Source organism: Barbus barbus (assembly GCF_936440315.1).
Source record: "Barbus barbus genome assembly, chromosome: 45".
NCBI classification, from domain to species: Eukaryota; Metazoa; Chordata; class Actinopteri; order Cypriniformes; family Cyprinidae; genus Barbus; species Barbus barbus.
Genome location: NC_136723.1, coordinates 17,132,991 through 17,160,199, shown reverse-complemented (window position 1 = coordinate 17,160,199; position 27,209 = coordinate 17,132,991). Strand labels below are relative to the sequence as shown.

Below are 27,209 nucleotides of genomic sequence, written 5' to 3'. Positions count from 1 at the left end.
AGGGAGGGGTGTCTGGGCAGAGATGGCCTGGTATTCCCCCCAACCACTGTGACATATTCATGCACACACACACGTTCAGACTTCTTAAGAATTCAGTACAGAGGGGTAAAGTCGGGACAGCATTGCACCAACTATAGGAATGCTATTCTTAGAGTCTGACTGATGATGACTAAAAATCTACCAATAGAAAAGGGCACGAAATTTGGATGGTATGGGAGCACATCATTTATTCTTTTTCAACATTACTTTATCATTTCTAGAGCTATCAATTTTTGGTGGAAAGAAAACAAAAATAAATCTACAGCCCTGATTGTTTAGTTGTGGCAGGATAAAAGTCTTAAATTTCAGGAAGGATATGGAAAATGTCACTTAAAGTGCCCCTATTATAGATTTTTGAAAATTACCTTTCATGCAGTGTGTAACATAGCTGTGAATGAAAACATCCTGCAAAGTTTTAAATATGAAAGTGCACCGTGTATAAAGTTATTGTCTCTCAAAAGAAAGAGTCGACTCTGAAACATTGAAACGAGTCATTTCAAGTTCAAGTCATGTGGGGACATGCAGTGGAACGAAATGTAGTGCCTCGCAGGACCACGGTGCTACATAAATACAGACATACAACAATGAAGTAAAAAAACACTTTAAACCTATAAAAAACACTATAAACCTATACACAACTAATTTTTAAAACAAATCCCAAGCCGTTTCAAGTTTACCTTTTGGAGCAGTAAAAATAGAGGTTTCCCGGTAACGCTGTACACAAAGCAGCACTGTGCTCAAAAACGCTGCTTTATCAGGCATTACAGGCGAGATGAAATGAAAATGAGTCCAATCGGACCAATCACCGCAGATTAGTGTCACGCAAAGGAGGGGTTTGGAAAAATGAATCGTTGAGTGAATCGTTTGGGAGTCGTTGAGCAAGTAAGGTAAAAAATAAATGCATATTATAAGACAATGAAAGTGTTTTTTGACCTTGCATGTATGTAAACCTGTTGTTGGGGACTCCCAAAACCAAAATATGAACCTTTTAATCTCACCTGATCAAATTGTGGGTCTTCTCCTCTTTGTAGAGACTTGGTGAGGGGCTTTTCCTGCAGAACATCAAAAAGAACTTAAGAGTCATACATAATTGGCTGCAGATTCCCAGCTGGAATACAATTTTTCTTTTGTAATGAATGAACTTGAAATAACATATAACCAATAGAATCTGCTCTCACAAACCTTCAGACTTTATTCACCAAGTTCTTGAGTGTTTATTAACTTTTCCCCCCGCCATTGATGGAATTTTCTGTAATTTATGAGAAAACGCTCCCTTGCCATTGACTGAATTCTTTGGCTTTCCATGTTCTCACTGTTATACGTTAGGGGGCCCTATTAAACATCTTCTGAATAAGCACAGAATCTCAAGATCAAAACACAAGTGAAGAAGCAGCAAAAACATGTGACAGCACATGTAAGCAGTTGCATATAAAAATAATGCGATTATCAAACTTTTAACAGCATATAAAATAAATTAAAACATCCTTCTCAGCTTTTTGTTCAAAAATGTTGCTTTTTTGATGAACAATATTAACATTCAAGTGTTCATAAAAAAGCAGAGGCTTTGTTCTTTCTTTTGACAATATTGCATGTTCAGATATTCATACAGCAAAATATTCTGGGGGCCAAGAACATTTTGTGAAAATTATCAAAAATGTTGCCGGTGACGGTGACTGGCAACTTTAAAAAAAAATGCTGGCAGAGAAAGAGTTAACTTTAGAGGCTAATTTTAATTAGGCTTTCAGCTGCCAATAAAACGGTACTCTCAGCTTTGTTGATCACTTTATTCCATGTTTTCACTCTAAAATCTGTGTAACAAATGCAAAAAAGCTTCTCTTGGTGTGCCTGTAGCTCACGTGAGCATTATCAATGATTGAAAGAGGTCAGCGAAGACTCATACTGATTCTTAGCACTAAAACAACTGTAATCCTCTGAACTTAATCTGAAGATGCCGCAGCTTTAATGTGCAGCTGTGGGAAAATGGCCCTTGAAGCCAAGTGAACAACTTAACTGGGGTTGGGTCTGAAGGTCAAATCAAGTGATTAACCCCATAACACAGAGACACACTTTCAGGTTAACAAGGGTGGACATGGTCAAAAGATAGCTGGGATTCTACAAACAGGTTGAATATAGATTAAGGGTCGACCGATATGTGTTTTTCAGGGTAAGGATGTTTAAGTGTCAATAATTTAATTGTCTTCGTAGCTCCATTGTAGTAGTCGTTAAGAAGACCGCAACTATTTTAATGAAACTATAACCTATAATATAGCCTATTATAGGCACACTTGGTTCAATAGCCTATTGAAATGTCTAAATTTTTGTCATCCTAATCTTGTCCTATGTGATAGTATCTTAATCTTGGTCTATGTGACAGTAATTTCCATTAGTTTTCATTTACAGAGCAGTGCAAATGAAGGCATAAAACATTAATTTAATTTATATTTTAATCAAATGGGAGTTAAACTCTATTTTTTGGAGAACAAAGGGGTTTACTATTAAAATTAAAACATGGAAGAAATAGCATATTGCGTGATTATTCTTTTAATCAAAAGTTGTAATAATTGTTGTAGTAGTAGCAGTAACTAAACCAAACTTTTATTTTGACGGGTTGCCATGAGGACCTTTTAAGTTTCTGTTTGTGTATATGATATGACGAAAGTTTTACTCAAATGAAACGGTCAAATGCTCATGAAGTAAGTCTCAGAGCAGTTCTGGAGATGTTGTTTATGTATTTATGTCATTTAGTGAGATGGCAGATGCTAAAAACACTGCGAGCATCGCACACTTCAGTCTGTGTGTAGTAAACAAAACCGCGCGTCTGTGCCATTCACAAATACAGAGACACGCACACGCAGAACATGCAGGATTCATATTTAAATAGTCTTTTTGTGGCTTAATATTTACAGATACTAGTCCATAGCGCGAGTCGATTTAAGTGTACTGACATACATTTGATTAATTCATCCAAACTTTATACAGTAAATTCTATTTATATGACTGGATTCTGCGATTCCGTCCGCGTATATACCATCGCGGAAACCATAAATAGATAATATTGTGTTTTGCCACTTCAGTGTAGTGGATTGTGATTTATTGCAACTTCAGCAACGTCTGCTTCTGCCTTTGAGAGAAAACTGATGCGTAATCACTGAAGCAGGTCCAGTTAGCAAGCGCTTTCAGTGTGAGAGTGCAAAACTTTCAGTGCCTTTAGCATTCCACGTTCATTGGTCGGACTCGTGACTCCCAAAAAATCAGATGCGCAGAGGGAGGAGATTGCTCTAGGCCACAGAGTGGTGAGTTCCGACAGGAGCCTGCATCATACCCAAATAGCATGTTTCCAAATTAAATTATTTTATCAGCAAATCGGTTTTGAAAAATAAATTTTAAAAAAACTTAATTTTGGCGCCGATAATCGGCCAGGCCGATGATCGGTCGACCCCTAATAGAGATGTCTAGGTCATGGCTGTGGTCTGTTTCTAAAGGTAATGATTCTATTATGCTTGAACTTTGAATCTGATGTGAAGTTACTGCTGTGATCTATAAATTGTGAACTGTACATTACTGGCTGTTGACTTGAAAATGCACTTGACAAAACTCAGCACCTCAATTGTGATGACAAAGTCACGAATGTGAAATTGATTCATTAAATAAAGCACACACTGTATGGGAACGGCATGTCTGTGCACAGAGATATTACTTAAATGGGTGTGCTGAGAGCTTTGACTCCTGTTTGGTCCGTGAGCGTTTTGGCTTGAACATACCAAGCAGACAAAACCTATTCCTGTCCACTTAAATCTGCACTCCAGTATAATGAAATTACAGTGATACAGAGAGACCAGGCAACCTGAGCCACTGCAGCAAAAACAGACACAGTATCTCACGGCTATTAGTGCAGTTTGAAGATATATTGTGAAGTATTAACATTCAATGCCTGCCAACTAAAGCAATTACTAATGAAAGACAAAGCACAGTCATTAATAACTTGTATGCCATGGATGTTACATATCTCACCTCCTTTGTCTAATTGATTTAGACAGCATACTGTACACTTCCTGTTTTTCTAGACTACTCAACATACCAGAAAATCAGCTAAACTCTGACTTGTGGTAACTGCTTTAACTGCATTTTAGGTCTTGTGTCTCAGACGATCTGCATGATAATGCTTTGAAAAATTGTTTTGAGATGTTAAAATTTAAACTTGCCTGAAAAATGTCTGACATCAAACAAAAAAAGAGTCTCTTACCAGTGGTTCTGCCATGATGATGCGTATTTTTCGTTCAGACAGGGTAGTGAAGTTGGCGAACAGGCTTTTGAGGACATACTCGCCCGGTTTGCTCTCTGGGTCCACGGTAACCGGCATGGTGGCAATAGGACCTTTCCTCTCGCCTGGAGCGCTGCTCACTTGGGGGAGGGAGCGCTTTCCTATGGGGGATGCTGGGAACGCACCAAAAAAACAAAAAACAGGATTAGTTTATTATGGACCTTATTAGTTGCTCAATTGTCAGTGCACTGACAAGCGCCGGCATGTTTGTGGTGCTAGTGACTTGAGTGAATACAACTTGGGTGATTTTCTGATCCCACACAGAAGCAAAAGTGCCTGGCCAATCAAATGCTTTGAGATGGAATCAACTTGTCAGATTGTCAGATATTTTGACAGATATGAGATACTGAAAGTGGTGCTGTCAATGTTAGGGATGAGACCTGAGTCTATGCCTTGAGAGCACCATCTCACATCGGGCAGGGATTGAGCAGCTGGTGTTTTCATTTTTGGCATGACCATGTCATCGCTCCCAAAGGGGGGTCAGCAGGCAGGCCGGGGCTGGGGGAACCCACGTCATGAGGCTGCAGGGGCTTCAAGCATGTGCTCTAGAGTTGTGACGTTCGCGAACGAACCGATTCTTTTGAACGGCTCATAAACATGAACGATGGGAGCCGAGTCGCGGCTGGGGGGGAGCCGTTCTTTCTGTCGTTCTTTTTTTCCTATGCGTGTTTCACACAGATGCACACAAATTAGCTCCTCCGCGAGACAGAACAGTTATAGGGGGAGGGGCGCACCCAGCGCAGGGGTGCTACTGCCTAACAGCATGATGATAGTTGTGCACACATCCTTCACGTGAGTACTCCAGTGGAAAAAAACCCTGCGTGCCTCTGTCATTGGGTAGGAGCGGAGCCATGACTTGTGCACGCTGCCGTCACATGAGGTAATAATCAATATTTCAGAATAATTCAAACTCAGATATTGGTGTGTGATATCTGAGTTTTAATTATTTGACTACAAATCTCACCTCATCATTCCTCCCAGTGATTATTTCCAGGATAAACTGAGATGCCCCCAAGCTGGCTTCTTAAAACTGACTAAATATTTAAAAAGAGCCAAAAGTGCCGTTTTTTTGAACGGCTCTTTGAAAGGAACGGATCGCCAAGATCCGGATCCCCTCAAAGAGCCATAAATCCCATCACTAATGTGCTCCTCTTAGAATAGACCCCTGCAACCTCACAAGTCACAAGCTGCAAAACGAATAGGAAAAAAAAAACTAATTCCTAACACCAATATGAGCAGTTTAAAGAGACGTGCAGTAGCTTAAAATGAGGCAATTACCTCAAAATGATGATTGCAAAAGTGCTTTTATGAACAGTTAGAGATTAAAACTGTTAAAAGATGGTTCATTAACTAATTTTTGCTAATATAAAACTAAAGTAAACCATGTCAAAACAGCGATGCGCTGCTGCTTAATCCCCCATTGAAGCAGCATCAAAAGCAGACAATCACTCCACAAAGTCACAATTACACCTCTTAGGTCTTAATTGTTAACTAGACCTTTTCAGTTTTCTGAAGAATATGTGAGTAGTGAAGTGGATGTTTGTCAAAGCATTGCTACTGCATGCGGTTGCGGTCTCTGTAATATTCTGGTGTTCATATACTGTTCGGACATTCTTTCAGTAAGCTCCAACGAAGAAATGCACTGCATGTCAGGTTGATATTTTACGATCTGAAATTCCTCTGGCAGACCTCAGAGTTTAAACTTTACACCATGTTAATAGGAGTTCATGACCTGACCACTGCTCAAGTCAAGGGTAGAACAATGGAATGATTAGTACTCGTGCTAAATTACTTGAGACAAACCACCTAGAAGGATACCAGAATATTTAGAAGCTGTTGGATGCTCATTATCAAACAAGACCAAAACAGACGTTGAACATTTGTTAATCATCAATTTGAATTCACAATTTGATGGCTTGACAGTCATCTGTACATAGCATTAACATCAACAACGTTATTTATGGACAAACAGCAGCCGTCAGTTGACACCTCCGAATTTGCTGTCGAGCCTGAGCGATTCAAACTGAATGAGGAGAGGAGCTGCTGGAAAGGAATTGTGAAATATTTTGCTCGCTTCATGGGCCTTGAACACACTATCAGGAATGCACAGAATGCAACCTCCTTACAGCAAGCGCTGAGAACATGAACTACACTCACGCAGACCTTTCACTTATGTGGCACCTACCAAGCCCCTTGATGAAGCTGATGACGCTGGCCCGACTCCACCGCACAGGAGTAAGCTCCATGATGCGGCCGTGTCAGTTCCAGTAATCCAAAACAAAACTAGCCCTCTACCTCCACCAGAGCTCCATACTTCCCATCTATCTTCCCGCCCTGTCTTTGTGGACCTGCACCATGCTGGGCAGCCCTATCAAACAGCCATGAACTTGGGATTGCAGGGCTTTGCTCTTGGAGTTATGGGAGTAGGAGACCGCAAGTTCAAGGAAACACAGCCTTCCTGTGTAGCTCCTAGTAGACTTTTGATAAAAGCAAGCCCTAACTGAGGAGAAGGTCAAGCTGGAATTTAAGCAAAGCCAAGAGAGAGAGTGAACGATTAAGCGAGAAAGTGAGAGAGGGTGGGAGGGACTATGTGGTGCTATATTTAAACTCAGCACTGACACACACTCTTCTAACACATTTATTTCGTTTTACTGGGGTACACACAATTCATCTTCAAAACGTGGATACATATAGAATTTGTAAATTTCAATGAAATCTATTAAAGCGTTACATTCTATAAAATAATTACAATGCCCTTTATGAATTTGCATTGTGACATCATAATACCCGTTATGACATTGTGATGCATTCATGATATCATCACTGGATTTCACTGGAATTCACACTCAGTGAAATATGTTATCTTAATGGCTATTGTGACACCTCACTGGATTTCACTGCACACTTCAGTGAATCCAGTGATTCTGATATTATATTTCACTGAATATGACATATTTCACTGGATATCATAGGTATGATATAAACATCAGCAGAAGGGCTATTGTGACATCATCACTACATTTCAATGTATACCACTGGATTCGCTGGAGTGCACAGTGATGATGTCACAATAGCCATTCTGATGATACCTATGATATCCAGTGAAATATGATATGAGAATGGCTTTTGTGAAACCACCATTGCATGCGCCAGTGAATCCAGTGGCATCTGTGAAATAGAATGATGGTGTCACGAGCTATTCTGATATAATATTTCACTTCATCATTGCATTTCACTGGATAACACTAGATTCACTGGAGTATGCAGTGATGGCGCCATAACAGCTATTCTGACATCATATTTCACTGGATGTGAATTGCAGTGAAATCCAGGGATGACGTTACAATAACAATTATGATAACATAATTTCTAGTGAAAATGTTTGTTATGACAATAATTGGATGGATATTATGTCATCATAAATGCACAAAACATACATATATGCTGCGTCCCAATTCACATAGTATCTCTGTCCTAAATAGTATTCGAAGATAGAATTAGTATGTCCCAAATCATAGTATGTTTAAAAAAGTATGCCAAAGATTCCCGGATGGTCTACTACTTCCGGTTAGAATCCGAAGTGCAGATCGATGCACACGCTAACGGCTAATATTGCCCACAACACATTGCGCAGTGGACGGGGATTCACTTAGAACTACAAACACGCATAAAAAAGTGTTAAAAACTACAAACATGGCAGATATGCACGACCGACGTATAGGTAGAGAAAGCGATTTGAGTGATAAATAATCAATGTCTAACCTGATTAAAAAATATTTATTTAATGTTATCCAAGTTATATTTCATCTGCAACAACACTGAGAACTTTTATAATGATACGTTTGGTCATTAACTTTTAAATGCATCATTATGCAAACACATGAGCTGAGTTCTCGGCATGAAAGACCCACGATGTGCCTCTAAATTTCTCTCCAATACGGTAGGAAATCAAACTAAATGAAATGTGGATGATATTAACTGTGACAAGATGATTGACAGGGCAGTATAAACAGTTACAGGATGTGCGTAATTAAGCAACAGAGCGTCCATTAAAGAAGAAAGCAGCTATGACGAAGTAGCATGTCCCAAAGCGTGCCTACTATACCTAGTCGAAATAACCCAACTGCAGTTTGATTGAGATTAATTGGAATGCACAAAGAAAAAACATGATTTCTGAGAATTGTTATCTGTTTTTGGAAATAAACTCTTCAAGTCTAAAGAATGTTTACCTAGTTATTAAAATAACACCATCATGGAAAAACTAATAGTTCAAAACTAAACACTAAAATAACAAATTTTGCATTTTTCGAAAAGCATTAAAAAAATTATTTATTCATTAAAAGTTTGCTTTTCAGATGAGGACATTTATATGTTACCAAAGGAGGGTCAAATTTAACTAAAGGAACACATACAGCTAAGTATATACACAATAATTATGAATTAGTGCAAGGCAAGTCCAGACACACCGTCATCTGTATAATGACTACAAGATCCATTCCAAGCGATTGCTCGGAAATACAGTACAATACAGTAATCGCACTAGAGACCCACTCTCGATAATGACTGTCTAAATGTGTGTTAAAAAGAGACAGCAAACTGCACTTTATCAATATAAACATGCAAGACCCTTTTCTCCATCTTTATCTCGCCATGATTATTTATTGCTCCATCTTATCTTAATAATCACTTTGTACACAAGCTAATTCACAGCAGGTTGAGCTTATATAAAAAAGGTGGCTCTAACAAAAAAAAAGGGCAAATTAAACTGATAGAGAAACAGAAAATGAGAAAAGAGAGCATGCAGAAAAAGAGATCAGAGGGACTGGAAAGAGATTTGAGTGGATTTGCTTGAGTGAGTTAGCAGACTGTTACCAGGCCACCTGTTCTACTTCACAGGGATTGAGCAGCACGTCTAAAACACATGGGAACAAATTAACAGCCACTGGACAGCAACACATCTCCTTTGCACAAGAAAAACACATCTTTATCACCTTCAGTTGACAGTTCTACCTCTGCTGACAATGCAAGGTAGAGATCCCTCTAACACACACACACACACACACACACAAAACAGAGCAGTGACTTAACATGTCAAAATGTATGTATTTGAAAGGGTCATTTGTGAGACTAAGACCTGGTTTATACAGGTTAAACTCAGTGATGTAACATATCCCAGTGGCATGAATCTTTTTGATCCAGCACATTATCATTATAATGAACATTCAATGTCTAACTCCATTCACTTCTGATTTAACATTCAAACTGAAATGTCAGACTTTTTTAGTAATGTTTTACATAAGGTCATAACTACTCTATAAAATGAATTTAATAACAGAATAATCAATGATGAATCAAAATAGTTGTTAAAGTTGATCCAACCATTTTAATCTAAAGTAGAATAGTTAAAGAAATAATTCAGGTACACAAAGTTCTCCATTTGTCCCTCACTCAAAACAATAACCCTTATAAAAAACACACCCTATATTCCACTCAGACTTTATAAAATGATGCTTTTCATACATCATCATCAGAAACATAGGATGTCACTGTCGCCATCATCATCTGCATATGCATCACGCATGACATAGAATAACCTTGACATGATGGCACGCACTCACACTGTGAGGTACTGATGTGCTCAAACGCAGCACGTGATGAAAAACAACAGAACAAATCCTCCTGATCACGTCACGAGCCCCTTTAGTCTGCAGTCATTACATAACACAACCTCTCCAGCCAAACACTAATGAACCGGACACACGCACACATTTAACATCATCACTTTACAAGTAACATCCTGAGTGCTTCTACAAGTGTGAATATTAGATAACCAAAGCCAATAATCTCGGAAATAACAGAGGTATGTAAACATCCCAGAGTGAAATGAACCATTGAAGTCTGATAATGTTGGGGTTTATATCTCGTCACTAGCACTAAAGAATATAAAACTGAGGAAACACATAGATTCAGCAGATCATAAACAACTCAGCACGCAAATGCAGTGGCATCTGCATGCCTGAACTAATACTGTGTGCATGGGTGTGTGTGTGCAGAGTTCATACTCACTGCTGCCCCAGGATTTCAGCAGAGACTTGATGCTGATCTCAAAAAAGGCTGAGTCCTGCTGGCTGGCCATGGCTGGGTAGCAGGCTCAGTCTCTGTAGCGACACAGAGATGAGAATCCAGCAAGAGAGAGTTGGTGGAGTGATGCAAAGAGACAGAGAGGCTGCCTTACAGAGCCATAAGCTGCAGCACTGTCTTTCACTATGTGTCCTGTGTCAGCTCTGAACACCAACTGCTCTCTCTCCTCTAGATCTCTTTCCTGCCCCCTCCCTGCCTCATGCTCTCTCTCATCAGCCGTTTCTCTCTCGCTCACTTTGCATTAAAATGATTGGCTCTGAGAGAGACTGAAAGAGAGAGAGAGAGCGAGCTGCTGTTGGTATTGTCCAGTCTCTCTGAGACGGACATCAAGAAAAAGGGAGGGGGAGGGGTTTGTTTGTTTACTGCAGTACTGCCCTGACCAGAGTTGCATTTCTCAAAAGTACCGTAAGCCTAAGTACATCGTGGACCCACTGGAAACGCAGCCCAGATTGGTACAGAACAACTGTACCTCAATGTTCTCGTTTGCCATCCTGACAATGCACTAAATGTAAATATATTTTCAGCAGAATGATGCTGCAGTGATTGCATGTTGAGATTGCAAATCATGGCATTTTATTTTAAAATTAGTATATTAAAGGAATAGTTTACCTAAAAGGAAAATCTGCTGAAAATATACCTTCAGGCCATCCAAGATGTAGATGAGTTTGTTTCTTCATGGGGACTGGAGAAATTTAGCATTATATCACTTGCTCACTATTCAATCCTCTGCAGTGAATGGGTGCCGTCAGAATGAGAGTCCAAAGAGATCAAATTTATGTTTTATTTTTTGGTTTGAAGTTAAAAGCATCACAATGATGGATTTGTTTCTTACAAACACACAGCTTTTCTCTTAACAAAATGTTAATTGATGGACTAAATTTGTGTGGACTACTTTTAGATTATTGAGATGTTTTTATCAGCTGTTTGGACTCTCGTTCTGATGGCACCCATTCACTGTGGAGGATCAATTGGCAGGCATGCATGTAATGTAATGCTAAATTTCTCCAAATCTGTTCTGAACAACGAAACTCATCTTGGATGGTCTGAATCAATTACATTTTATAATGCAGCAGGTGGAGGGCAACAGCCTGTCACACACAAATCGAGATCTTGTGTGTTCACTGTGCATGTGAGCATGACATGTAATGCACGTCAGTCAGTGTGTGGGAATGGGATTACATTGTCCCACCATCTGCTGGCTGACATGCAGCAGTGCAGCCAAACACTAGATCATACATGGCATGTGCTCTCGAACACACATACAAGCAAAAATCTGATTCAGTACCTCACTGCTGACTTGACTCATGCGGAAGGCACGACACTTAACAGTATGACATCATTGTCTTCTCTGTCTTGGGAATTTTAAAAAAAAGCCTAACAGACAGTGATGTCACCACTGGCTAATGTTCCTATAGGACAAAGGGCAACTGAAAGCTTTGCTTGAAGATTTTAAACAAATCATAACCACACCCTGTCCAAATTATACACCATAATCTAACTGATTTGCACCTTTTGCCATTTTCATTTAAAAAAAGAAATCAGGGAGGCAAAGAGGGAGGAGACTAGAGCTGATTCATTCGAACCTGTAAGGCTGGTCCGATCATTTTGTCCCATTCTTTGTAGTAACAACAAATGTATGGCCAGTATGCAACATGCCTTAAATCTTAATCATGCCTTAAATGACCAAAAACTAATTTAAACAGTATTATTGTTAAATATTATTACAATTTAAAATAACTGTTTTCCATTTTATTATTTCAAAATGTAATTTATTCCTAACTGTGATGGCATAACATCTTATTTACAAAACATCCTTTTAGAATGGAACAAACTAAGCGTTTTTTTTTTGGTCGATAATGGTCAATGGTCGATATACATCAGCAAAGGAATGTGATGCTAATCTCTTAGATGTTCACAGCAGACAGAATGTAAGACTTGTGGAAGGATGAAAGTAAATAGTTTCCACGTGAAAGCAGTTGGATTTTTGTTAACAGCGGTTGGCAAGTTACCAAACATGTTCTCCTCAATGCTCTTTATCTTTCCAGAAATTCTTGTTCTTTTTCTTTTTTGTTCACTCTTGCCTTGCCTATATTAAGACGTCCACAGAAGAAAGCAAAAAGGAAATGCTTACCCAAACTGTAAACATGAGCAACCGTAGTATTAATGCTTCCCTTTGCAAACATACAGTATGTTTATGCCAAACTAACAGTTTTGGAAAGAGTGTATAACTGTATGACTTGCTTATTATTTCAAGATTTTATTACCTTGCTCACTGCATATGACAGATGCAGCTTGCTTCATATACAGAGAGAGCGATAAAAATGTCCAGTCTCTGGCAAAGCTCTGGTACACACTGCCAGTATTTAGATGCAATAAAGTGGTGATATAAATCAGTAAAAAATTAATTATGTGTTGTGCTGACAAAGTTTGGAAATGTGCTGTTTGCGGTGGCTTGAATTGGCTGTTTTAACTGCTACTGTGGAGTTCTCCCAGCAGACACTGAGCTCTCCCAGCTGCCCCGGGCACATCTCCACAGCAGCTGGGGTCACACCCACCACTTCCACCGCACACAAACGCTCTCACGGTTTCGTCTGGTGAGCTGCTTTAAAGAAATCACTTAAAAGTAAAGCTTACTGTCCAACTGACAGAATATAACTATCACAATTCAAAATTTAAGGTGATTTTACAGCCATTCCAGCCAGTCTGGTTTCTTTCTAAAAGACTGTTTTAAACTGTTTTTGCCCATACAATGAAAGTCAATGGCATTCACAAGAACACTTTCCCTGTTTTCTGTATTAATCAAAAAATACATATCTAATCAATTGAATTCTTAATAATAAATATAGTTTATTAAAATGTTAAATAAGTTACCTGTGAAATACATTTTATTATTTTCAGAAATTCTCTGCAGTCTGTTTTAAATTTTCTGAAATTTACTGATTTAATACAAATTTATTACCAAAAATGGTGGTAAACAAATGAATGCATATAACTTAATGTAAAAAATAGAATAATTTAATTAATCTTTTAAAATGGAAATCTGAATTATTCCTTAATTTTTTGTGCTGCACAAATTAGGTTTGCTGTTTCAATTAAAACAAGAATAACAAATTGTGATTTTCCTTAAAAAATATTGTTTTATTGTTGTTGTTATTATTACTTTGAGAAGTACATTGTACTCTACAATAGTAATTGTCAAGTCAAGTTAAACGGAACTTTATATTTAAATAGCCTTTTTTATTTTTAAGTCATTATTATTTAAAAAAAATCTTCTTTCTCGCAGTTTAATATTTACAGACACTGGTCCATTTCCAAATTTGAGTACGTGTGCAGCCCTACTTTTGATTTATTCATCCACATTTTGCCAAATTCTACGAAATTCTGCATTATACTGTAAATTTCATTTTTATGACTGGATTCCATGATTCTGTTGTCCTAACTGAACCACAATGACTTTCATTGTACGAACCAAATAGTCTGTTGAATGGATATTTAAACATGGTAAACATTGTAAAATGTGTCTGGCAATCAGATGTTTAATTGCCAAGCTAAACAAAGAGTTTCTGTAAAAGCCACGCAGACAATAATGTGTGGCTATGCCTGCAGGTACAAGCTATGTACAGCTGCTTAAAATAGTTTGTGCTATTAATGAAGAGCAATTAAATGCTGATTCAGGTGTTTGTTTTGCTGCATAACTCATACTAGGCATCAATTGAACTGTTTTTTATATTATTCTCTACTACGAGAGCTTCACAGCAGTCGTGCTTGGATAACCTTTATAAGAAACCCCCAGAATTCCAAGCATTCAGAGCGTCAGGCGGCCTCTGCCAGCTGTTGGACTCTGGCACAGGGATCACTGACTCATAACTATCCAGCAAATTGGATCCTGTTACCATGATACTAGTTCCGTGTCAGTGCTGGTGAGCAAACCGCCTTCCAAAATCCATGATCTAATTGGGCTCTTTCCAATAAGAGTCAATGATGGGTCAAGATGCTAAAATTAAATAAGGAAAACTGAGAGACACTGTTACGCGTAAACATTCTTCATAACAAATCTTTGGCTTTGGAACAACATGAGGGTGAGTACATGAAATCTACATAATAATTCAGGCTACTGTAGAAATCTCTTAAGAAAAAACTCCCTCTTTGTGTTCTGCTGGTTTCTCCTCTAATAAAAGGTCTTTTCAGCCAAGTAAGTCTTCTGTGAGGGTTCCTGGTCTTAAAGGCATCTGACACACCTGTTCAGTACAGCTCTGAAAAAGCAATCATGAGAGTCACTGTTGTCCACTCAGCAGAACCCTTAATATACTCTCTTTTATAGCTTTGGAGAGGACAGGACAGGAGGACACAGCACCAGATAAAACATAAATCATTATACCACAAATCAAACCTTTGAAACAACTAAAATGTTTACTATACCCTGACTTCTAAACCACTATCCACTTTCTCTCCAAAGCCTTCCTGCCCATAGTCTCGCTGTTCTCTCTCACTCTGTTTCTTTCTTTTAAATGTATCCCTCAACCTTCATATTCAACTGTTGACATAAACTATGTATTTCTTCATTGTTCTAAGGCCTTGCTGAGACAGGTAGAATTTTTGATTCAGATCTGTTTATTATTTTGTAGTCAACAGGAAAAACACATCAAACCATCTAATGAGACCATTTGATTAAACAGGTTTTTGTTTATGTATACCTAGATTTTAAGATTTTTTTGTATTTTTTTCATATTTATTTATTTATTTATTTAACAATTCATGGATGTTAGTTACATCACATTTTGAGACAAGAAGACTTCATTAACCCACTGCATACCATTGAAAAATTATTTTATTCAGAAAGGGTGTAAATTGATCAAAAGTGACAATAAAGACATTTACAGTTGGGCAAAAAAGTCTTTAGTCAGCCACCAATTGTGCAAGTTCTCCCACTTTCAATTTTCATCATAGGTACACTTCAACTATGAGAGACAGAACGGGGGGAAAGAATCCAGGAAATCACATTGTAGGATTTTTAATGAATTAATTGGTAAATTCCTCTGTAAAATAAGTATTTGGTCACCTACAAACAAGCAAGATTTCTGGCTCTCACAGACCTGTAACTTCTTCTTTAAGAGGCTCCTCTGTCCTCCACTCGTTACCTGTATTAATGGCACCTGTTTGAACTCGTTATCAGTATAAAAGACACCTGTCCACAACCTCAAACAGTCACACTCCAAACTCCACTATGGCCAAGACCAAAGAGCTGTCGAAGGACACCAGAAACAAAATTGTAGACCTGCACCAGGCTGGGAAGACTGAATCTGCAATAGGCAAGCAGCTTGGTGTGAAGAAATCAACTGTGGGAGCAATTATTAGAAAATGGAAGACATACAAGGCCACTGATAATCTCCCTCGATCTGGGGCTCCACGCAAGATCTCACCCCGTGGGGTCAAAATGATCACAAAAACGGTGAGCAAAAAGAACCACACGGGGGGACCTAGCGAATGACCTGCAGAGAGCTGGGACCAAAGTAACAAAGGCTACCATCAGTAACACACTACGCCGCCAGGGACTCAAATCCGTGTCCCCCTGCTTAAGCCAGTACATGTCCGGGCCCGTCTGAAGTTTGCTAGAGAGCATTTGGATGATCCAGAAGAGGATTGGGAGAATGTCATATGGTCAGATGAAACCAAAATATAACTTTTTGGTAAAAACTCAACTCGTCGTGTTTGGAGGAGAAAGAATGCTGAGTTGCATCCAAAGAACACCATACCTACTGTGAAGCATGGGGGTGGAAACATCATGCTTTGGGGCTTTTTTTCTGCAAAGGGACCAGGACGACTGATCCGTGTAAAGGAAAGAATGAATGGGGCCATGTATTGTGAGATTTTTGAGTGAAAACCTCCTTCCATCAGCAAGGGCATTGAAGATGAAACGTGGCTGGGTCTTTCAGCATGACAATGATCCCAAACACACCGCCCGGGCAACGAAGGAGCGGCTTCGTAAGAAGCATTTCAAGGTCCTGGAGTGGCCTAGCCAGTCTCCAGATCTCAACCCCATAGAAAATCTTTGGAGGGAGTTGAAAGTCCGTGTTGCCCAGCGACAGCCCCAAAACATCACTGCTCTAGAGGAGATCTGCATGGAGGAATGGGCCAAAATACCAGCAACAGTGTGTGAAAACCTTGTGAAGACTTACAGAAAACGTTTGTCATTGCAGGGTATATAACAAAGTATTGAGATGAACTTTTGTTATTGACCAAATACTTATTTTACAGAGGAATTTACCAATTAATTCATTAAAAATCCTACAATGTGATTTCCTGGATTCTTTCCCCCCGTTCTGTCTCTCATAGTTGAAGTGTACCTATGATGAAAATTACAGGCCTCTCTCATCTTTTTAAGTGGGAGAACTTGCACAATTGGTGGCTGACTAAATCCTTTTTTGCCCAACTGTATAATGGTACAAAAGATTTCTATTTCAAATAAATTGTTATTTTGACATTTATTAATCAAAGAATTTCAACTGATTTTTATTTTTTTTAAACTCTTTCTGAGCACCCAATCAGCATATTAGAATGATATCTTAAGGATCATGTGACACTGAAGACAAGAGTAATGATGCTAAAAATTCAGTAATTCATTTTAAAATACATTAAAAATAGAAAACAGTTATTTTAAATTTTAAATATACTTAACAACATTACAGATTTTACTGTATATTTGATCAAACAAATGCAGCCTTAGTGAGAATTTATTAAAAACATTTTATTTTTAAAAATACCAACCCCGGGAGTCATGTGACGTGCTCATGAACCTAGTCGCACTTGAGTAGAGCTCTGTACGTTTGGTCCTTTTTTGCAGTTTTTTTTTTTTGTTTTGTTTTATTTTAAGTTTTATTCATTAATAATACTTTCACTGATGGCATACAATCGTAAACAGCAGGAGTTGTCTCCATCGGCTTCTCCGATTAAGAAGAAATCCAAGCCACCGACTGTGAGTGATATGATGGACAAGGTGGCGAACACTGTTACACACTTTGAGGACATTCTAAGAACCGAGTTGACGGCGATGCGGAACGACTGCGCTTCTCACAAGTCAGTTGTTCAGTCGCTATACTCTAAACTGGATCTTCTTACAGGGGAGATGAGAGAACAAAAGAAAGTCATCGCAGATCACGATAGGCGTGTTGCCGCGCTTGAGCAACAGGTTGTGGATTGGTTGATATCTGCGTCTGGTTGGATTGCCTAAAGGTTCTGAAAAGGACGACTATGGGCTTTTTGAAAATATCGCTACCGACGTGGCTCCCGTCTCTGGCGGGCAAAGAGATTGAAGTGAAGCAAGCGCATCGCATGTACACAAGGCTCTCCTCAGATCGCGCTAAACCACAGGTTTTCATCTTTAAACTGCTGCGGTACACGGACAGGGAGCTCATTCTGCGGGCTGCCAGACTTCATGCCTCGGTGAAAACTTCCGACGGAGAAACGCTGTCTTTCTTTCCAGATTTTTCTCCGGTCACCACAAAAAGAAGAAATGCATTTGCGCCAATTAGGAAGGAGATGAGAGATGCTGGCATCCAGAATTTTCTTCTTTATCCTGCAAAGCTGAAGGTCCTTCTCAATCAAGGTAACCTTAAAATGCTACACTCCCCAGAAAAAGCAGTAGTTTTTCTCAGATCCCATTCATCCACCAACTCTCAGTGAACTTCAGCTGGACATTTGCTGTCTAATCGGAGAAGAGATGCTCTAAATGGTTGGATGACTATCTCTTTCACTGTTCACTTTAATGTTCACTTCTTAATTCATAGTTACTAGAAGCTTTCATTGTGCATACAGTATCGCTTACTGATTATGATGTTATTTTATTTGTTTTATTCCTTCTCTTTCTTTCTTTTCTTTTTATTTTTTTTTCAATAGAGATACTACCTAGTCAATATGTGACTATGGGGCCAAATGTTGGTGCTACAGTAATGAGCAGGGTTTGGTTGACGCCACGGACCATATTAAGGGGTGCTGGCAGATCAAGGTTTGTTCTTGGTTTGATCTGCCATAGTTCATGGGAATGTGTTTATGTTTTTTTTAAAGGTAACGGGGAGGGTGGTGGTGGTGGTGGGGGGGGGGGGGGGGTTAATGGTAGACTCAACTGGTTTTATTTTCAAACTTGTATTTTGTCTTATTATGCAGTAATTCTGTTTGATACCTATGGCTGACCTTAATACTCTGAGTTGTAATATTAATGGAATAAATGGCCCTCACAAACATACAGGTTTTCTGGATTTTTTGCGAAGAAGAAAGACTGATATAGTGTTAGTTCAAGAATCCCATTTGAAAGAGGAGGATATACGCAGGTGTAATAATAAGTTTTATGAAGTGGTATCTCACTCATCTTCGGATGCTAAAACCTAATATTGGTGCAGAGGACTTTAAATATTACTATTTTAGATCAAGTTTGTGATACAGACGTTCGAATAACACATATAAAAACAATGGTGGAGAATAGGAATATTGTATTTCTCTCAGTTTATGCCCCTTGTACTCCTGACACTACGTTTCTCTTTTGTCAACGTATCTCTTGAATCTTAAAGAGGATGTGCATGTTTTATTTTCGGATCAGGTATGAGGTATGTTTAAATTGTCTTCTAAAAACACTAATCATCAAATGATTCATTGGAAATTGCTACATAGGGTTTACTTGACTCCAATGAAACGTTTTTATACGAATCTGTCGTATAAATCTCTCTTCCCAAGGAGTTTTAGGCAGGTATTTTTTTATTATAATTTGGGGGGGGGGGGGGGGTGCCCCTTTTTGGACTCAGCTCTCACAGGACCTGTTATATTTGTTGGGTACTGAGATATGTTTCACTCCTTGCCATTTTTTTTTATGATTGACTTGTGGGACTTCACCTTGTCCGTCCAACAAAGATGTTTACTGTTAGCTGCTCTCACAGCAGAAAAAAAATTGCTAGTCAACCGTTGGAGTCCTCCTCACACAATGGACAGACGAACCTGGACTGTGTATCTTTTGGACATTATCTCGATGGAACTCTCTACTTCTTGTATACATGGTTCTAGTGTGAAGGCTGTGGATTTGTGGCATTCGGCTTTTGATGTTGTGTCATCTTTTCTAAAATCTTTGTAATTATTTTATTGTTATTTATCTATCTATTAATATTAATATTAATTAATTTTATATTATTATTGTTTATTTTATTATATTTTGCTTATTTGTTTTATTATATTTTAGGGGTCTCCTGGGGGGTGGGGTGGATTCTGGATTTGTACAGCTGCTTTTTGTTTTGGGCTACTGTTCCCGAAATAAATACAGTTATAAAAACAGTTGTTAAAAAAAAATAAAAAAATCAACCCCAAACTTTTGAACGGTGGTATGTTACACTTTTTTACCTAAGTGTTTTCAATGATTGGATACTGCTCTCATGAAAAACACAATTGTAGGAGCCATATATCGGGTTTGATTGGTCTGTTGTGATATTTCTTCTTTCCTTCTATACTGTTGTGTATATGCACGCGCGGTGTGACGTCATTTGTAACTATGGCACCGTAAGTGGGTGTGGTGTGTATATTAGCGTGTGTGTTCACCTGTGGGGCATGGCGGGTTGTTTGGAGCATGGCTGCAGGGTGAGCATGGGGAAAAACTTTCTTTTGACCGTCACTACTGTCAATGACGTTACTACCATCACTATCTGTTACTGTGCGTTCTTTGATGTATCTTCCCTCGACTGAATGCATCTACCAAAGTAAGTGATTGGTGTTTGTTCTTTCTGCTGGTGAAACGGAGTAATAAAAATAACATCAGATGTAATGCTTCAGTGTGACGCGTCTTTAGTATAATCTCCTCGTGTCTTAGCCTGCTGCGGCTTTTGGATTGTTTTTGAGTATATGCCGCTACATGTGTCAAAAGAAAGTTTTACGAAGCGCAGATTCAAACGTAGTGTTGGTTAACGCTGGATTGTTAAGCGATAGACGTGAACGCGCATTTGTTTTATGTAGAACTTATTTCATTCACAAATTTTCTGTTATAATTGATGCTCATTTTTTGATTACTACAGCTGTCTGTATTTGAAAAGTACACTGTAAACAATGTGGATTGATGGTCAAAAAAGGATTGTATTCCCTGCTAGGCTCAGTGGTACTTTCACATAAGGTGATAGTACTGGTTTGTTTGTTTTATTACCCTTTGTAGTATTTTGGTTTGTGCGTCAAGCGGGTGAAGCATTGCGCTTGGGAGTGCCGCCGTAGTTCTGGTCCCAAGACGGTTAGTCTGGTTCAAGACTATCGGTATAGAGGTACATAAATACCCACCGCTAGTATGCACAGAAGACTAGGGTTGAGTTTAGCTTAGCTTTTGTGGATAATTTAGAGGGAAACAGACCAATGCATCGTATCTTGTTTTTGAGTGGAAAGTTAATTCAAGTATGCTGTGTTAAGTGTCATTAGCAGGTATTTTCTGTGATTTGTTTTGGATTATCTTGCAGATAAAATGGAGTTGAGTGATACCAGGTTGAAAGAGAAAAGGCAAATATCATTGACACCTAGGGCTTTCGAATATAAATTAGGAAAGCTCCAAGAAGAACGTCAAACAAAAATAAGAAAGATTAAAGGTGCAATTAGAGATATTAAAGACTTAATGCAAAGTGCTGATAGTGCTGAAGATATACGGTCACACCTTGAAAATATATCAAGCCTGTTTAATGAAGCAAGTCATCTTCATGGTGTTGTGATTTCTATGATCCCACCTGAAGAACAAGAAAAACAGAACACTTGGTTTGATAGCATTGAAAAACATAAAGCTGCTTTTGTGGAAGAGATAAATAAACGGCTGTTGAATGCGCCAGACATACCTGTAAAGGATGTTGATGCCCCATGTTTACGATCTACTGTTTCCAATGCTAATGAGGCCCATATATCTAGAATTATGGAAAATACAGAAGATGATATTAGGCCAAGTGACAGCGTTTCTAATGTATCAGTGAGGTCAAAGAAACGTAGTACAGTGGTGAGTAAATCTATGTCTACTGCATCATCAGCTAGGATGAGGGCTGAGGCTGAGACAGCTGCTCTTAAGGCTCGTCAAAGGCTGCTGAGTCAGAAGCATGCCTTGGAGGAACAGCAGGAACTGTTGAGGAGGAAGAAGGAGGAGCTCGATCTGGACATGGAGCTGGCAGCATCTATGGCTAAAGTAAGCGTGTTTAAGGCTTCAGAAGTATCTTGTGCGTCTCATGCATCTGTGAGATCAGATGGGATGAACTCCTATTTGGAAAGAAAAAATAACACACAGTTAAGCCATGGCGCTGCAATATTTGTTCCTGAGTTCAATACTCAACCATCTGCTGCAGAGGCTGGAGATGAAGCTTTGCTTTCAGGTTATGCTGCTGTGAGGCCCAAGACATACAACAAAATTGGGCTGCCTGCTGTTGTGACCAGAGATGATCCATCCACTTTATCTTTTCAGCCTGCTGTCACGAATAATGCTGGTCTCTCCACTCTGTCAGAGGGTGCTTTTCATCCATCAGTTACTCGCCTTCAATATGAAGCTGAACCTGTAACAGTGAATAACTCTGATCATCGTTTTCTTACAGTTTTGGAAAGACAAAATCAAATTACATCTTTATTGGTTGGGCAACAGTCACTTTTTCTATTACCCAAGCAAGACTTACAAGTTTTCGACGGAGATCCATTGGAGTATCAAACCTTCATAAGAGGATTTGAACACAACATAGAAGGAAGAACACAAAGTCAAAAGGACTGTTTATATTTCCTTGAGCAGTATACAAGAGGTCAGCCCAGGGATTTGGTCCGAAGCTGTCAACATCTGCCATTGTCTCATGGATACACCAAGGCAAAGTCATTACTTCAGGAACATTTTGGCGATCCATTTAAAGTAGCTTCCGCATATATGGATAAGGTGCTTTCATGGCCGATGGTTAAAGCTGAAGATATTAAGGCTTTGCGGGCCTATAGTCTCATGTTACAGGAATGTTGCAATTCCATGGGGACCGCCGTAAGTGACCTAAATGTACCTACAAATATGCAGACTATTGTGAGAAAGCTGCCTTATAAGTTGCGGGATCATTGGAGAAGTGTGGCTGGCGATATTCAGGAGAAGTTTCATCGTAGAGCTACATTTTTGGACATAGTGCAGTTTGTTGAGAGACAGGTCAAGATAGCAAGTGATCCTCTCTTTGGAAACATCCAAGATACACCTGCGACAGGAAGAAAAGAATTAAAAATGGTCAAGTCTCAAACTGGTTCAAAGGCTAGAGGCAGCAGCTTTGCCACTAACGTAGCACCTGCTGAGAAGAAAATAGAGCCTGTGCATAAAAGGGAGAAGAATTCACTAGTGAAAGTTTGTTTGTTTTGTGGAGCTGGACATTCGTTGGATGCTTGTCTTCTTTTGGATAAAAGGACTCAAGATGAAAAAATGTCCTTTTTGAAGGAGAACCGTATGTGCTTTGGATGCCTGTGCGTTGGGCACATGAGTAAGGATTGCAGAAAACGACTGATATGTAGAATATGCAATTATAGACACCCTACGTTGTTGCATATCCACCCCAAAGCTAGACAAAAGAGTCCGACTCAGGCCTTCGGTGGCTTGGAAATGACCAGAGAAGGTGCTGTGACGTCAGTTCAGTCCAGTGGTTTGACTGGGGCCGGTAAACAGGACTGCACGCTCCCTATTTTGCCTGTCCAGGTGAGATCCAAGAGAGGGCAAGAGACTTTTGTCACGTATGCGTTTCTGGATCCAGGGAGTACTTCTTCGTTTTGTACAGAGCGACTCATGAATCGGTTTAATCTTATAGGAAAGAAACTGGGAATTCTCCTTAGAACTATGGGACAAGAGAAAGTGGTGGACAGTTATAAGCTGTCAGACTTGGAAATAGCCGGATTAGATTCGGACAACTTTTTTGGCCTGCCTGAGGTTTTTACTCAGAAGAGTATGCCTGTTCATCGAGGTAATATTCCATGCTCGAAAGATCTCCAAAGATGGTTGCATCTGAGAAAAATAAAAATGCCAGAGATCGATGCTGATGTAGACCTTCTGATTGGCAATAACATCCCTCAAGCTCTGGAACCGTGGGAAGTGATTCGTGCAGCGAATGGCGGCCCTTATGCAATTAAGACCATTCTGGGTTGGACCGTAAACGGTCCGCTCCGAGGAGATAATCAGTTTAGCGATCAGTGTTTGCAGCCCAACATCTCCGTTAATCGCATCTCCGTGGCAAGGCTTGATGAGCTTTGGGAGAAGCAACTGAAGGTGGATTTTCCTGAAAATCTGCAGGATGAACAACCTGGTCAGTCGAGAGAGGATAAGCGCTTCATTGAGTCAGTTTCTGAATCTGCCAAGTTCATTGATGGTCATTATAGTATCGGTTTGCCGGTAAGACAAAAAAACCTAAAAATGCCTAACAATAAACCAGTCGCAGAACAGCGTGCATTGAGTCTCAAAAGACGCTTGAATAAGGATCCATCTTTTTGCGCCGACTACATTGCATTTATGTCCAAGATGCTGGCTGATGGCTATGCTGAGAGAGTTCCGCATGAGCATCTGACTCGTAGTGATGGAAGAGTGTGGTATTTACCCCACCACGGGGTGTATCATCCTAAAAAGAAAAAACTGCGGGTAGTTTATGATTGTGGAGCCACATTTCAGGGGACATCTCTGAATTCACAGTTGTTTCAAGGACCAGATCTCACAAATTTGTTGGTGGGAGTCCTTACAAGATTTCGCAAAGAACCTGTGGTGCTTATGGCAGATATAGAGGCCATGTTCCATCAGGTCAGGGTTCCAGTTGAAGACTCTGACTTGTTGAGATTTTTGTGGTGGCCAGATGGAGATTGCAGTCAGGAGTTAGTGGAGTATAGAATGATGGTGCATCTGTTCGGTGCTACTTCCTCTTCTAGTTGCGCTTGTTTTGCTTTAAGAAAATGTGCTGAAGACAATCAAAAGTGCTTCAGTTCTGCGGCAGTTAACACCATCCTACACCATTTCTATGTTGATGATTGTTTGGTGTCTGTTGGTTCTGAAGAGGAAGCAGTATCTTTATGTCAAGAGCTTAGTGCCTTATGTGCTGAAGGTGGTTTTAAGCTCACAAAATGGATTAGTAATCGACGTACTGTCCTCGCTGGAATTCCACCGGAAGAGCGAGCCAAAGAGGTAAAAGATTTGGATTTGGATAATGACTCTTTGCCCGTTGAGCGTGCCTTGGGTGTGCAGTGGTGTGTCGAATCTGACGCATTTAAGTTTAAAATCGTACTTAAAACTCACCCACTCACAAGAAGAGGAATCCTGTCCATGGTTAGTTCGATCTATGACCCTCTTGGTTTCGTGGCCCCTGTTGTTTTGTCTGCCAAGAAAATCCTCCAAGACCTTTGCAGGAGACGTTTGGGATGGGATGATCCTTTGCCCTCTTCTGTTGTCGGAGAATGGATGGCTTGGCTGGAAGACCTTCATGACCTTGAAAACTGGGAGGTCAATAGGTGCTTAAAACCTGTGGACTGTGGTCATCTTGTCTCTGCTCAGCTACACCACTTTGCAGACGCAAGTGAGGAAGGATTTGGGACTGTGACTTATTTGTTGCTCCATGACAATAATGGACGAACTCACAGTGCATTTGTAATGGGAAAGGCACGTGTAGCTCCTCTTAAACTTGTAACTATTCCTCGGATGGAGCTGACTGCCGCGGTGGTGGCTAGCAGAATGGACAAGTTGTGGAGGAAGGAGCTGCAAATGGACCTTGAAGAGTCGGTCTTTTGGACGGACAGCACTTCTGTTTTGAAATACATAAAAAATGAGACATCTAGATTTAAGATCTTCATAGCAAACAGAGTGTCTGAAATATTGAAAACATCTAACGTATCGCAGTGGAGGTACGTGAATACAGCAAACAACCCTGCGGATTTAGTTTCCAGAGGTGTTAAAGTTCAGTCACTTTTAAAGACTGATGCTTGGCTCTGTGGCCCTGACTTTCTTCATGAGCCTGAGTATAGGTGGCCCGAAAATCCTGAGATCTTGGAAAGCTCTCTTTTTGGAGACCCAGAGGTTAAGGCTGTGGCGGTGAACGCTGCTCAAGTTGAGCAGGTTAGTCCGGTGGAGAAGCTCATTGGTTACTTTTCCTCTTGGTTCCGTCTTAAGAGGGCAGTTGGTTGGTTTCTCAAGTTTAAGACCTTGCTCCTATCCTTGGCACGACATCGAAAGCTGCTGAGAGAAAACCTTTCTAATTTGGATCTAAGTACTGATCAGTTGGAGAAAAAGCTACAGTTTCAGATGGAAGGTGTTAAGGCTCAAGTGCCAAAGGATGTTTTATCCCTAGAGGATATGGACATGGCAGAGTTAAACATTATCCGTTTCTGCCAAAAAATAAGGTTTCCGGAGGAACTGTCCTATTTGAAGAAGGGAGAGTGTGTAAGAAGGACAAGTCATCTCTACAAGCTCAACCCGATCCTGGATGGTGATCTCATTAGGGTTGGAGGACGGCTCAGTAGAGCAGCAATGCCACTTGAAGCGAAACATCCGGTTATACTGGCCAAAGATCAACACATTTCTAATCTCATCCTTGCTCATGTACATCAAGAAACAGGCCATGGTGGACGAAACCATATGCTTTCTCATTTACGTCAGAAGTATTGGATTCCTGGTGCCTGTGTTGCCATCAGAAAGGTTCTGACTAAATGTGTTATCTGTCGTAAACTGTCTGCTTCACCTGGACAGCAGAAAATGGCTGATCTTCCTCACAACAGAATTACTCCTGATGAGCCTCCTTTCAGTCGAGTTGGTTTGGACTGTTTTGGACCATTTGAAGTTAAACGTGGAAGAACTGTAATCAAGCGGTATGGGCTCATTTTTACATGCTTGGCAATACGAGCCATACACCTTGAAGTTCTTTCATCTTTAGACACGGACTCCTTCATTAATGGTTTCAGAAGGTTTATAGCAAGACGTGGACAAGTCCTGGAAATCCGTTCAGACAACGGTACTAATTTTGTGGGCGCTGAACGTGAATTGAGGCAGGCTATTGAGAATCTGAATCATGACCTCATAAATGATGTACTGTTGCAAAAGGGTGTTAAATGGGTTTTTAATCCCCCAGCAGCATCACACCATGGAGGCGCTTGGGAAAGATTAATTCGGTCAGTTCGTAGAGTGCTGAACTCTGTCTTTAAGACTCAGATCCTTGATGAAGAAAGCTTGGCAACGGTATTTTGTGAGGCTGAAGCGATTGTTAACAGTCGTCCAATAACGAAAGCATCTATGGATCCTCAAGATTTGGAGGCATTGACTCCTAATCATCTGCTTTTGCTTAAATCGCAGCCGTTATTGCCTCCAGGATTGTTCAAGAAGGAGGACGTTTATTCTCGTCGTCGCTGGAGACAGGCTCAGTACATGTCGGATTTGTTCTGGAAGCGCTGGGTAAAGGAGTACCTTCCTGGACTTCAGGAGCGCCAGAAGTGGAATTCCGTAAAAAGAAACTTTGTTTCAGGAGATCTGGTGGTGCTAGTGGATGATATGGCACCTCGAAACACTTGGATTACGGGAATAATTGTGGATACTGTTCTAGATAAAAATGGACTGGTTCGAAGTGTACGGATTAAGACTAAGACTAGCTATCTGAACAGACCAATAACCAAAGTCTGCCTTCTGCAGGAAGCAGAAGGGCAGTGAAGATCTTGTACAGTTTGAATGAACTTTATTATTGGACTTTTAAAGGACTAATAG

General features: G+C 39.9%; 1 protein-coding gene across 2 annotated transcripts in view; it reads right to left on the bottom strand.

Moving 5' to 3' along the window:
* LOC306863698 (protein furry homolog) overlaps positions 1–27,209 on the bottom strand; it is a 75,942-nt gene that overhangs the window by 46,287 nt on the left and 2,446 nt on the right. Inside the window, exons 1-3 of one of the 2 annotated variants that reach the window (XM_079407197.1) lie at positions 10,427–10,719; positions 4,283–4,473; positions 1,038–1,091 (exon numbers count right to left, since the gene is read on the bottom strand). In XM_079407197.1, coding sequence (XP_079263323.1) covers positions 1,038–1,091; positions 4,283–4,473; positions 10,427–10,496 — 315 coding nt within the window. In that variant the 5' untranslated portion in view covers positions 10,497–10,719. Of the gene's footprint in view, positions 1–1,037; positions 1,092–4,282; positions 4,474–10,426; positions 10,720–27,209 lie in introns of those variants that run through there. The other variant, XM_079407196.1, reaches the window with a different exon arrangement.